Source organism: Megalopta genalis, chromosome 8 (genome assembly GCF_051020955.1).
Source record: "Megalopta genalis isolate 19385.01 chromosome 8, iyMegGena1_principal, whole genome shotgun sequence".
NCBI lineage: Eukaryota > Metazoa > Arthropoda > Insecta > Hymenoptera > Halictidae > Megalopta > Megalopta genalis.
The window spans coordinates 9089565-9103306 of record NC_135020.1 but is presented as its reverse complement, the minus strand read 5'-3'; the positions used below and the strand labels follow the sequence as shown (position 1 = coordinate 9103306).

Below are 13742 nucleotides of genomic sequence, written 5' to 3'. Positions count from 1 at the left end.
ATCGTCGAAGTAAATCGCGCGGATTTGATGGGGGATTTAACGAGGTGCGCGTAATTCCTGCACGCATGGTATTCGGTTTACTTCACGGTCTATTTTTGCTGGCACTAATGCGATCTCAAAATTTACTGCTAACAATGAACAAGCGTCGTTGGTGGGAATACAATCCAATCGCTGAACACAATTAAACAAACAATTGTTCGTTTGTTCGTTTTTTTTTATTTTCGTTTGCTCGTTTGTTCGTTTATCTGCCTGCTCGTCTGATTGCTTCCTCTGTCACTCTCTCCTTTTCTCCCCCCCCCCCATTGTTCTTTTCCATGTACAGTAATGTCTCTCTAACTGACGCTCAAATCGTGCAGAAGAATGGACAATTTGAAGAGAGGAGATGCGATTGTTCGAGCCTTGCAGCTCATTTTTATAATTGTTAACAATTCGTAACTACAGTAATGTCTCCCTTACTGACGTTCACATTGTCCACGAAAGTGGACAATTTTGGGAAGAGGAGATACGATTATTCGAGCCTTTCGGTTTGTTTTTATAGTTATATAAATTTTCAACGATTATAAAAACGAGCCGCAAGGCTCGGACAATCGTATCTCCTCTTCCCAAATTGTCCATTTTTGTGGACAATCTGAGCGTCAGTAAGGGAGAGAGATTACTGTCTTCGTCAAATTTGAGAATGCGAGCTGTTTACTGCGATAATGATTTCACTGAAGCGCTAACAAACGATCGCAAAAATTCATAAAAATAATACCTCTACAAAATATCTAAAATTTGCAGAATTTTAAAACTTTTACTCCTCTTATAATCACTGTATTACAATACAATTTCTATATATTTATCACTGCAATACAAAATTGAATCAACCAATTACATTAATGTCTCCCTTACTGACGCTCAGATTGTCCACTAAAATGGACAATTTGGGAATTTATAACTATAAAAATAAACCGCAAGGCTCGAATAATCGAGTCTCCTCGTCCCAAATTGTCCATTCTTGTGCACAATCTGAGCGTCAATTGGAGAGACATATTACTATACTTCTTTATGCGGCTAAAAGAAATGATGAAATTATTCGCCCAGGAAATATTCATGATAGACTCGTTGCAATGTTAATCATCAGTTTATAGTCGTTTGTGCGACAAACCAAGTTCCGTTCGTCGAAGATATTTTTAGTTGATATTAGGTTAGAAATATGAACTATTGGCAACTCGAAAGTCGTCTCGGTGTGTTTTAAAATTCTTTTCCGTTTGCCGAAGAATTGCGAAGGATCGGAGAATTTACGGGGGAATGAAATCGTAAGCAATCACACATTAACCGGACATAGGCCCCTCTTTGTTTACATTCTCATTCGTTTATTTACATTGAATCAGGCCGAATCGATGTGGCCGCATCTCGACGGGATATTCGCTAGAAAAAATACCAGTTGGATTTCTCCGAAATATTTCAAGTGTGTAGCTCTCGTGCGCCACTTTCACGCCGTCCATAACTCGCTTGTTATTCGCCTCGCCATTGCTATTCGCCCGCGTTCGGAATTCTCTTCGACGCCGACGCTTCCGAAAACGGCTTTCTTTTAACGGATAGAATCGCTTCGTCGTTATTAAGAAATATTATATATCTTATTATATATATATAATAATATATAAATATATATAATATAATAATAATAATATTTCTATATATATATATAAATTAGATTCTGTTCGATCGTTCTCTTGCGTATACGCTACGGTACTATGGAAAATACAGGATAATAGGTTTCAATAAGATGTAATAATATTTCTATAGATATATAATATATTGAATAATATATTGAAAAAAAAAATTGAAACCTATTATCCTGTATTTTCATATGAACAGAATCTGATTTATGCCGAAGAAATATTGCATGCAGGGTGTCCTAAAAATGTTACGCAATCCGGAAATGGCGGGTTCCTCGGATCATTTGAAGCATCTTCTTCCTTTACAAAAATTCTCCTCGAGGCACCGTTAACGAGTTATCAACGAAAAACAGTGCGCCAATAAGAATCGAGTACGGCTGACGCGAGGCGGCCCAGCCAACCAGCGCGCGAAGCCCGGTTCCGCTCATTGGCTCGGTCGCCTCGTGCTAGCCGAGCTCGCCTCTCATTGGTCACTGTTTTTTCGTTAATAACTCGTTAACGGTGCCTCGGAGAAAATGTTTGTAAAGGAAAAAGTTGCTTCGAACGACCCAAGGAACCCGCCACTTTCGGATTGCGAGACATTTTTGGGACACCCTGTAGTAATCATACGACGCTCGTACGACGCGATGCGACCCGTCGCAACGTGTCGCTCATACGTGCACACCTGTATTGATTGCGCGCGATAACGACGTTGAATAGCGTAATCAAAGCGTGAATTGCGGCCTCCGGGTGTCGAGTTACTTAATTTTCCTCGGGGGGTCGCGACTAGATATTATTCAACGCCGCTTCTTTCTTCAACGAATTCGTTTTTACAGCGGGTATCGCGTGCTGGAAGCGCCCTCGCTTCCGAGCCGAGTCACACGAAAGTAGGTAATGAGAACCGCAATTAGCGATTTTCGTTATTCGGATTTCGACACGGGTTCCACAAGGGTTTGCAACGAGATCGCGAGCGGGCTTGCCGCTGTTCAAGGAGAAGCTGATTTCACGCCAGAAACCGTCTAACCAAAGAAACTAGTTCGCCTTGAAAATCTAACCACACTAACCGTTTCTTCGTTCTACAATCGGAATTATATGTTACAATCTTTGTTACGATACAGCGGCTCCAGAACGTCTGTGTACAGCAAATTCTCCCTAATTTTCCTTCAGCTTGCGAACAGAAATGGCCAAGTTGGGACGGTTTCATTGTTGTAGCGGCCGATCGCCAACAATTATAGAAATGAGCCGCGAGAGGCTCTCCTCTTCCCAAATTAACCGTTTCTGTTTACAAGCTGAAGGAACATTCGGGAGAATTTACTGTATCTTCTCCGATTCTCGAGCTTCTTAAAGCTCGATGCTTTTACTTTTGCTATGGGTGCCTGCATCGTTAATTTTCGTTTTTTTTTGTAATAAATACGTTTAACTACGTCTCGAAGAAAATTTTTGCAAAGGAAAAAGTTACTATGAAATGCCCTGATTAATCTATAATTTCTCGGAAGCACTATAATTTTGGGACACCCTGTATATTATGAATATATATTAATAGTAATTAATTAATATCTATCTGTATCGATTCGCGAGCGGTAAGAATATCGAAGAAGCAATCGTGTTATATAAAAAAACTTTGCCTCGTAATTTTAATGAAATCGAACGAAACACTTTAATTCCGATGAAATATTCGAGATTTTTGGCGCGGTCGTCGAAGTGTCAAGCAAGAGCGCGCAGAATGTAATTTGTCCGAGATACGTACGTACGCGTCTGAAATCGTTTGATTTCCGTCCCGTTCCAACGAGCGTGGCTCGATCGAAAGTACAACACACGTATTACGCTATATAATGTTGGCCGAGCACCGTGGCGCAAAACTCGGTTACAAGTGTGCAGCAGGTTTAATACAGGCGTGTGCAGCACGCGTGTGCACGTCCTGCACGTGTATGCATGCGTGTTGTTATCGCTCGACGGCCTATAGTAGAACAGAGGGGTAGGGGGGGGGGGGCATCGGGAGGGATCGATAAGCAATGTGAATTTTTATTTTTCATAGGCAGACACACCGGCGTTGCGCGGCTATTACGCGCGATATCCGTACGCGCGTGCACGTACATTATAGCGCGCCGCCGGTATAGTGGCACAGCGAGCGGAAAATGCTCGGTCGACGTTTGGCCGTCGGACAAATGTTTTGAAATTCGATACCATCGCTCCCCCTTCCCGTTACTAACCGAAACGTACCGCCGCCGCAGGTCAAACGACCGGACAGACTCGCGCGTTCTTCGTTTTAAATGTATACTGTAATTATTTCCGTTGGAAATTGTTGAATACAGTTCTTATAACTCGGCCGCAAGTTTATCGTGAAAGACGAGAGAAATTTAAGTACATTCGATTGGATCATTCGAGCCGTTTATTTTGAAAGTGGCATAAGTCACTTTCTGTTTAAGTCGATATATTAGGGGGACCGGAAAGTTATGTCGTTTCTGCGCATATTTATCTGTTTGAATTTAATGTGAACAAACGACATAACTTTCCGGTCCCCCTAATGTTTAAGGGTTTGCGTTTTAACACGTTTAAAAGTATGGATGCTAACTTCTGAGAAGATTTACTTGTATTTGTTATCTCAGGATACTGATATTTTTCTCAATATAAATAATTTCGTATAAACATGAAAAAAATCACCACTTTTCATTACGGTAGAGTGACTTATGCCACTTTCAAAGTAAACGGCTCATTCGTAGAAGGCAACACGTGCTGGACACTTTAGATCTCGGCGCATTTAGCGTTAAGACTATGACCGAGAATAGCGCGAATCTTTCTGGTAGATCTGATCTCACGTAAGCTGGTTCAGAAAGCCCGGAATTTCCTCGCATTGCACACCGTGGACATTTGTAGCGTAATAACGTACATTAATATCACCAGTATCGTAGCGATGGTACAGAGAGAAAAAGAGAGAGAGAGGGGGGGGAGAGAGCGATACGGTGTTTATCGTACGGGATTCCATGATATTGTTACTGCCAACCCGAGAAAGAAGAGATAAAAGGGAGAAAAAGGGATGTCGCGCAGGGTTTGCAGTTTATTTCGAGGACTGTGCGCGGCTTTTATAGAAAGATGCGGCTATAGAAAGATATACGAAAGCAGGAAGCCGCGATTCTTTTCCCCGATGTTTGTTGCAGCCGCGATCGACAGTTTCGAAAATACCCAGGGGAGACCGGGGGGAGGGGGGGGAGGGAGCCATTATAGTCTCTGAAAGAAGCCGGCGATGCTTGACGAACGTGTCCGGGTTTATTTATTTATTTTTTCTCTCTCTCCTCCTTTCTGGCTTCTCTTTTCCCGTCGCGCTCTCTCATCCTTCTTCTCTCTCTCTCTCTCTCTCTCTCTCTCTCTCTTCTCTCTTCGCTCGTCCCTCCGTTTACACGGCATCGCCGCGCGACGTTGTGTTTATCTCGATAGGCGTTAACCGTGTGACCTGAATATTCAGCGGGGGTGTTCTTATGTAATTTTTTTCTCCCTCGCGACGATCGTCGCGTCCTCGCGCCTCCCACGAGACGATTCGCACGGATTATCGCCTTTTTGAAATTGTTCAAATTACGGATTCGGACGCGTTCGTTTCTCTTGGAAATTGTACGACCGATTTTTCAACAGAATTTCGAGATCTTTTTCTCCCCCCTCTTTCTCTCTCTCTCTTTTTCGTTGTCACAGAAAATTTCGACGACGCCGAAAACGAGCCTTTCGGTCCGCTTTTCGGAACGCTGTCCAGCGTCCGCTGGAAAAGTTAGAATATCGTGTGTACTTGTCCGGGTACAGCGGACGTTAATGGGTTAATTAACCGATGACTCCGCTTCGACGTGTCTCGAGGTACGCAAATAGCCTGCGGGAGCGGAGTGGGGGTTAAAAGTTATCAGATTAAGCGTTTGCTCGGATGCACCGGGTGTACATACCCAGAGGCCGGAGCGAGAGAGGTGTGGCGGCCGTTGCAACTTTAATTGTTAACTGCTCGCGAACTGTTAGCTATTGTCTCTCCCGAGAGGCTGGACAAAGGCTCATTAAAAATGGCACCGTAACATTCTGGAGGAGGTCTCTTCTCGTTAAGATAATAGAGCCGCGCAGATTAGGCGTGGAACTTGAACGAGCGAGCTGCTCAAAAACGTTAGCAACGCCGGGCCGCGTTGATTATTATCAATATATATTAGGTTAAATATATATTATATATTATATATATTCGGTTAAAGTCGCCGGTCTTACGTTGCTCGTTTGAAAATTGTTGAGACTCTAAAGACGCTTTATTCTAAGACCCTCGCAGTACCGGCGGTTGGGCCAGACGGACCCATGACCTTGTGTATACAAACATTTTGAACTAAAATTTTGCTGTCATTATGATATCATCATCATCGTTATTATTATTGCTATTATCTTATCGTACTTTTCTTTGTTTACGTTGTAATTACATTTTCCACGTTTGTTTCTTTGTAATTGTTGTTGTTGCTTTAACGTAAACAAACGGCAGACGGCATCAAGTGTACAACGGTCGAGCCAGGCCTCGAGCTATGGGTTCGAAAAAACCTGGTATGACGAGGGTTAAACGAATTTCCTATTTTTTTAACACTTAACGCTTTTTCTCTGTCTTTCTCGGTTTTTTACAAAGTTATTTGTTTACATGTCTGGTATTAATAATATTAATTTTAATATAATATTATTTTTTTAATAATATTAATTTTAATATTAATAAAGTATTGAAAAATATTCAAGCAAAAACGTAAATCTAAGTGGCCCGACTTAGGAAGTCAGAATGGAGAAACGTAAATTTACGTGACCCGTCCGTTAAGTTAACAATTAATACTAAATTAATTAATACCAAGCCCTACCCGGGCTCTGAAACTGATTAACGTGCGTTGCTTTATAAGAATAACAAGATTGAATTTATTTGGACATTTTGCAATTTTTAGTAAAACATAAGCCTGGAAAAGGAAACTTATCCAATTGTGTTTTTTTTTAAGTCTTCATAATGTCGACACTTTGAAAATAACAAACGCGAGACCGTTCATATTGATCCGCGTGGTAGGGTTATGTACAATTTAGATAAATTTGATCGACAGAAATCGGTAGAAATTCTTCCGGCGAAAGGAACTGACGTTTGAATGTGGAATCCGTTCGACTGAAATGCGGGGACAACGTTCGTAAGTAGAATGGAACGGTGTTTGGTCGGACCGCACACAGAATCGGCAACGCTACGTGGCCTCGGAAAGTGCAGCGACGTCTCGATTCGTCAAAAGTCGATTGACGGCGGCGATCCGGCCCCGGGGGGTTTTGTTGCCGGGGCTTTCATTGAAACACTATAGGGTATAAGCGTGGATATTACTGCGATTTCTCAATGAAGGCGAACTTTCACAGAGAGATTAAAACCTTTCACGCCAATAAATTGATAACTCGTACTATTTGACAACTACATGTTATTCCTTAATTTATATATATAATATAAAATATTCTTATAATCTCTGGAAGCACGAATTACATTAAAAAGCGTAATGTAAAGAAACAACTATACGTGTGCATATATTACCCGAGGTTATGTATAATATCTATTACGGTGAGCCAAATGCATACTGCGTGTCAAGATTGACATAACCTATTTTCTTCTAAATGTACTACACACAGCTACAATTTCTAGGATCAAGATATTCTCACTGTAGCACTGTTCACAAATTAGCTATAGGTACTCTGCGATCAAGCGTGTACGCACCGGCTCGTCGAGAACTGCGCTGTGTATAGGTTAAGATACGTAGTTCGGTAAATCGCCGCGGTAATGTACACGCATAGTTAAAAAAAACTACGCGTCAAATAATGTGTTAGTGAATAATATTTCAGGTGTACTGTTCGTGTAATATTCGACAGTGTAAGTCGATTTTTTTTATCAAAATACCAAAATATAAATGCCTTTCGAATCAGCGTTCGCGACTGCCGTACATGTTTCGTAAGACTCAACGTTTTCATGAGCAACAAAAGTCAATAAACGAATTAAAACTTGCGATTGTTGTCACTTGTACGTCATAAATGATCAATATTAAACGTATAAAAAATTACGAGATTAATTTTTAGAAGATTATACACTATAAAATCTTAGATTTTATTGCTTTTATTTAGAATCGGGCAAATATTTGATTCGTCGTACCGCCGTGCCGCCGCCATGTGTACGTCAGCGAGCCCGTGCAACTGTGCAGAAGAGAAGCATGCAGGCTTTAAATCCGTCATTTTCTAATTGGTGCTCGACGGTCGTTCGCTTATCACCGACTCGCGGATGTTTAGGCTTAGGGGGCCGGGCCGAATATGTAGAATTCTCGCCAGAAATACACTTTACGATCCCGCGAGTGGCTCTGCCGGCTCGCGGAATATACGGGGTGTCCCGCGACCACAGTGACCAGCCGACTTCGCCCGGAGACGTTTGCTACATTCCAGTTGGAGGAAAAGCGGATCTACGTATTTCCATTAAATTACTGCGCGTGAATTAGAGTAAGTTTTCGTGCCGATTGTGTGTACGTCGCCGCGGAAAAAAAATAAATACCCTTGTTTACGATTCGGCTTTTAGGATCGCCTGCTTGTTGCGGCGGATTGTGACGCGATTGTGCCACAGTGCAGGCGGGTCTCTGTAGTCGGGGCACGTCCGAAAACCGGACGTGAGATTCCTCGCGCGAAAGGGAGCGGAAAATATAAAATGGAATTTGTTTCTACGCCGGTGAAGGCCTAGACGGGAATTCTGAGAGAGTTATCCGGTGGATGGTTTTTTTCGAGAAGTTTCGACCTCTCGACGAGCGACCTTTCCAGTTACGAAATTATGAATCACGAACGCGTTCAGGGCGAACGGAGAGGGGCCCCGGATATGATTCCGCGAGATGATTTATCTTCGTGTAACGACGGACCGTCACTGTTCTTCGGGGCTCTTTTAAAACACGAAGCGACTCCTCGGCACTCGCCGCACGTTCCGGTATTTATCGGGCTGATAAGAAAAACAGCCATCGACCGACAAGTACGCTCCGCCGACTCATAAACACGGAACTCGACGGAACCCGAAGATCACTTTACAGGCACTAGACTAGATAGCGTCGTTCGGAGGGACGCGTTGCACGGCCCCGAGCCTCGTGTTCCAGCCCCCGGAAGATATTTCAATCAATATTTTTATCGACTCGTATCACGGCGCATAACGGTTGGAGATCTGCCGCTGTATATAATAATATTATATATATAATATATATAATATAATTTATATATTATAAATTATATATTATATGTATATTATAATAAATATTATAATAAATGTTTTATAATAATATTTATATATTATATATGTATATATCTGCCTATAAATAATATTAATAATTAAATAGTATAATTAATAGAATAAGTAATTCATTAGCCGTCGATTAGGCGAATCGTTCGGTACCGATTCTCTCGCCTAGAGGATTCGAGCTTTCCAAGATCTCGATTTAAAACGATCGGTGTTTTCGCAGAAGCAACGGCAACAGGGCTTTGCCGGCGTGGACGAGGGCACGGATGGACGCAACGAGGATGAAAATACCGGGGCGGATCGAGCCAGTGGTGTGACCGCGAAAGAGACCTTGAAGCGGGGAAGAAGGGACCGGCGAGGATTCGTCGAGGTCAACGAGTGGGACTCGTTGCGATAGGTAGCGGAACTGCGGCTACAAGATGGCAACACCGCCGGACTCGCCGGGACCGGAGGAGGCGCTCTTCGACTTCGAGAGCTCGAGGACCAGGCAGCAGGCAACCAGACCGGTCGCTCTCGAGGAACTCCTCCGGCAGACCAAGTTCTCCAGGCAGGAGATACGGGTGATGTACCGGGGTTTCAAACAGGTCAGTCGCGACGCTCGGTGTTCTCTGGCAGCCGGCTCCGAGAAAGCCTGAAATTCGGAAGAGCGGCTTCTAGAGATTCACCCTGGAGAAATTGCTAGATTTGTTTATTGGTCGAACCGTGCCGCTTCTGCTTCTGCTCACGCTTCTGCTCTTGCTTCTGCTTTCAAGTTTAATGTTCGATCCGAGTCACCGCCGGGTCCCTCTCTGGGAGATCGCGCGTTTACTCTTGTCCACGTGAACGCACGCTCTTGACACAATTACGAGGACTTGGCATGCGAGCGAAACAGCGGAATTAAAGCACCTGCGAAACACACTTGAGAGGTTGGCCGCGCCAGGTCTATTCGCGGCGGTACGACGCCTTCGAGTTCTTAGCGCCTCTTCCAGTTCCCCTCCTCGCGAGCCACGATCAGTTCCGCCTGACTATTTACTCGGTTCGCTCAGAAACGTGCGCGTCTGCCAAAATATTTCGCAGATAAACCGCGGATACTTCTTCAACTTAGGATCTCTCGTACGATGTCGAAGAATTTCACAGTAATCGCGCGGATCTTTGGCACATTCGAACGCTTGGAGACTGATCTTCGATTTAGAAAAAGGGTGTTTTTCTTCAAGGCTATTACAGTAGTTGTTCCCTAATTCGGGAAGATATGATTATGTTATTACACAGGGTGTAATAACATGTAATAACATATGTTATTACACAGAATTATCGTACTTCTGGGAAATGAGGGATTCCCGAGGTCATTTGAAGTAACTTTTTCCTTTACAAAAATTTTCTCCGAGGCATCGTTAACGATTTATTAACGAAAAACAGTGACCAATGAGGGGCGAGCTCTCGGCTGGCGCGGGGCAGCCGCGCCAATCAGTGGAACTGGGACGCCTCGCACCAGCCGAGCGTGCCTCTTATTGGTCAGCGTTTTTCCTTAATAACTCGTTAACGACGCCTCGGGGAGAATTTTTGTAAAGGAAAAAGTTGCTTCGAATGATCTCAGGAATCTCTAACTTCCCGCAAGTACCATAATTTTGGGACAGCCTGTATATTGTAAAAACGGGCCGCAAGGCTCGAATAATCGTATCTCCTTTTCCCAAATTGTTCATTTTTGTGCGCAATTTGAGCGCGAATTGGGGATAAATTACTGTACGTAATACAAGTAACCCTGCTATAACTAGAAAATGCCGTATTGTATGAAATCGTGTCATACAAGACCCAGAGTTAGTACAAAAATGGGAGGTTTCGCACCGAAAACTTATTAAAAACGAACATTTTTTTTTTTAATTCGGCGGAAGGGTATATATTTATGTACCCTTAATTATAATAATTATATTTTCATGTAAAGGCACTATAGTTCATTATTCCTTTCCGTCATTATTTTAGTTATATTCTTATATTAATATAAGTTATGTTTTTAGTTACATTTAGTTAGTAAAATGATGTTACCCAATGCTGTCGTAATACAGGGTCGTACAAAAGTTTTCGCAATTTTCTTAGAGCGAAATCGTCTTATAGGATGCTGTGTTGTTGTATAATATCGATAGAAATTCTTCCGACAAAACAAACTATGTACTGTCTGGATACAACACGATCGCAAGTAGAATGGTCGGTGTTTGGCCGGACCGCGTACGTTCGTGCAAGTGGTGCACGGTTAAACTTACATCGAGGCCGGAGCCGGCGTGTAAATTTTTGCGTACGGGACGTCCTTTCTTTCCAAGAACTAACTCGAGGCTCAGCATTTATCCTTTTGCACCTTTATGTTGAGGTTAAACTCGACATTGACTTTTTCATTAACAATTTTATTTTTCTATGATTCGCGTTACATTCACGAATAAATTACGTAAATAAAAATATTATATTATATAATATTATATATTTATATATATTTATATATATATAATATTTTATATTTATATAAATAAAAATTACGTATATAAAAATAAATAAATCACGTGGTATCTGGAACGATTGTAGTATTTTTAGTTCTATCAGGTCGTCAAGGATCCAGATCGGTAACCGAACCCGTGCACCGAAACCAAAGATGAACAATTTCCAAGATTTCCGAACGCTGGACGAAGGAAGAACGGAAAATGTTGACGATTCCTAAAAGTAGGCTTGACCCATCAAAAAGCTAATACGTGTTACATTCGGCGAAGCTGCGGAAGTACGTCGAGGATAGCTAGGTCGAATATTCGGTGAAACGACTGCTTGGTTAGCAAGTTTTCACTGCAAAACCATCGGACAGGAATTGTATCGACCGCGGGGGTGCACTGTAAACCTCCGACATTTACGTTCGAAACGGTCTAGCCGGCGTGTACGCAACCTTGAGGGGAATCTCGACGCCGACCCGACAACCGCCTCCTTCGAAAATCCGCGTAAATATTTCACGAACGAGGCGGGTCCGACGCTCGGGCGATTACACGCGTCGATTCCGCGAGCTTTCGCAACATTTCGCGAATCTCCGCAAATTTCCGCGAGTTTCTTCCCATTGAAATCCGAGGCTGCGGAGCCGGTTACTGTGCGGTGATCAATCGCTGTGCCTTCGGTTCGTTTTCGGGTGTACGATTAATCTTTTTTCTTCGTCTGTTTCGTTTATCTTTGAATAAAAAAAATACTGACAGTTATTACATTTAGTTACAATATTAAGTTATAAGTTAAAATATTTACGATAGTTATTACATTTAGTTACATTTATGATGAAATTAATTCTGCGGCTGCAAGGAAGAACGCTCTCTGCAAGTCACATTTTTTTTCTTCATTTCCGTGATACTGTCGCTTGAAATTCCGATCGCCAATGCTTCGTATTAATAGTGTTTCAAATCGCATAATTTGTCGGAGCCTATAGAATTTATTTTCGCGTTGATCTTTTCTGATAAATACGTTTTGTTTGGAAATTGCGACTTGCGGCGGTTTACTCCTTACAGCTACAGAATCAAGCCCAAAAACGGATCGAGGACACAGCAATTGGTCACGCCACGGTAACCGGCTCCACTACCCTGCATCAGTGTCCGAAATGTCAACTCTAGAAAATAACCCTTAGAGATACAAAAACATCATGCTACCGTGTCGTCAGTTGTCAATATTTTTTAATTGAATCTAAAACTAGATAATAGCCACTTCCAAAATAAACGGCTCATTTGTCCAGATATTTCTAAGTTATATATAATTTAATTTCGGCGAAAGCTCTAGAAAACAGCCCCTAGAAAAACACAAAAACATTATACTACCGTGTCATCAGTTGTCAATATTTTTTAATTGAATCTAAAACTAGATAATAGCCACTTCCAAAATAAACGACTCATTTGACCAGATATTTTTACGTTACATATAATTTAATTTCGGCGAAAGCTCTAGAAAACAGCCCCTAGAAAAACACAAAAATATTATACTACCGTGTCATCAGTTGTCAATATTTTTTAATTGAATCTAAAACTAGATAATAACCACTTCCATAATAAACGACTCATTTGTCCAGATATTTCTAAGTTATATATAATTTAATTCCTGCGAAAGCTCTAGAAAATAGCCCCTAGAAAAAACACAAAAACATTATACTACCGTGTCATCAGTTGTCAATTTTTTTTAATTTATTAATACGCAAAATCCTCGAATATCTGGATTTAAAAGTAAATTACCACTTTCAAAATGAGCGGCTAATTTGTCCAGATATCGTTCGACCGTAGCCTCGGTTTTACGCCACTGTACCAACAGCCGAGAATAAGGACAACCTACCTTTTATGAGAAGTTGTAATCATCGCGGCCATTATTCTCGCCTATTATTCGCACGTCAGCTTGTCGCCGTGTTAATAATGCCGTGTGTCGTTCGCGTAAGAAAGTAGAAAGGAGAACAGGCGAAATGCGAAGAAACTTAAAAAATTGTCTGTTTGTTCGGCCGATCGATAAAATGTACTCCGATCGGGGTCGCCTATTGATCCGAAACTGGCTACGTTTCGACAGCGAAACCGTATCGTACGCGATACGAGCATAGACAACCGTAAACTATTCGAGAGTCTACGAAGCTGGCAACGTTAAAAGAATTCTTCCGACAATGGCGGTCGATGGTCGCGTGTCCGGCTCGTTGTCGCGGCGTAGGGTGGGGAGGCGGGGATAGGAGGGGGGCGGACGAGAGACCGTCCGTTCCGCGCTAAAAGACCGTGGATTGCAGTGAGTTAACGAGAACTATGAGCGGAGAGTGGCTCTCCAGTGAAGAATCCGTCGTTTCTAGGCCCGCCAGCCTTTCCGACTCGTTCCATCGTTTTGTCAAATAGTTTTAT

At 42.3% G+C, this 13742-nt stretch overlaps 1 protein-coding gene and 2 long non-coding RNA genes across 7 annotated transcripts in view; 1 reads left to right on the top strand and 2 right to left on the bottom strand.

The window, feature by feature from the left end:
- The window catches only part of LOC117227733 (A-type potassium channel modulatory protein KCNIP1), a 38071-nt gene that overhangs the window by 2239 nt on the left and 22090 nt on the right, over positions 1-13742 (top strand). For 3 of the 5 annotated variants that reach the window (XM_033483232.2, XM_033483233.2, XM_033483231.2), the window contains exon 2: positions 9119-9479. In XM_033483232.2, the coding sequence (XP_033339123.1) occupies positions 9315-9479 (165 nt within the window). In that variant the 5' untranslated portion in view covers positions 9119-9314. Of the gene's footprint in view, positions 1-4876; positions 8124-9118; positions 9480-13742 lie in introns of those variants that run through there. The other 2 variants (XM_033483234.2, XM_033483235.2) reach the window with 2 other exon arrangements.
- Positions 7047-11363, bottom strand: LOC143259986 (uncharacterized). Its single transcript, XR_013034049.1, has 2 exons — positions 9597-11363; positions 7047-9526 (listed from the first exon to the last, which is right to left on the bottom strand). It is a non-coding gene; the product is annotated as an uncharacterized LOC143259986 (long non-coding RNA).
- On the bottom strand, positions 11386-13527 carry LOC117227736 (uncharacterized). Its single transcript, XR_004492136.2, has 3 exons — positions 13201-13527; positions 12148-12997; positions 11386-12064 (listed from the first exon to the last, which is right to left on the bottom strand). It is a non-coding gene; the product is annotated as an uncharacterized LOC117227736 (long non-coding RNA).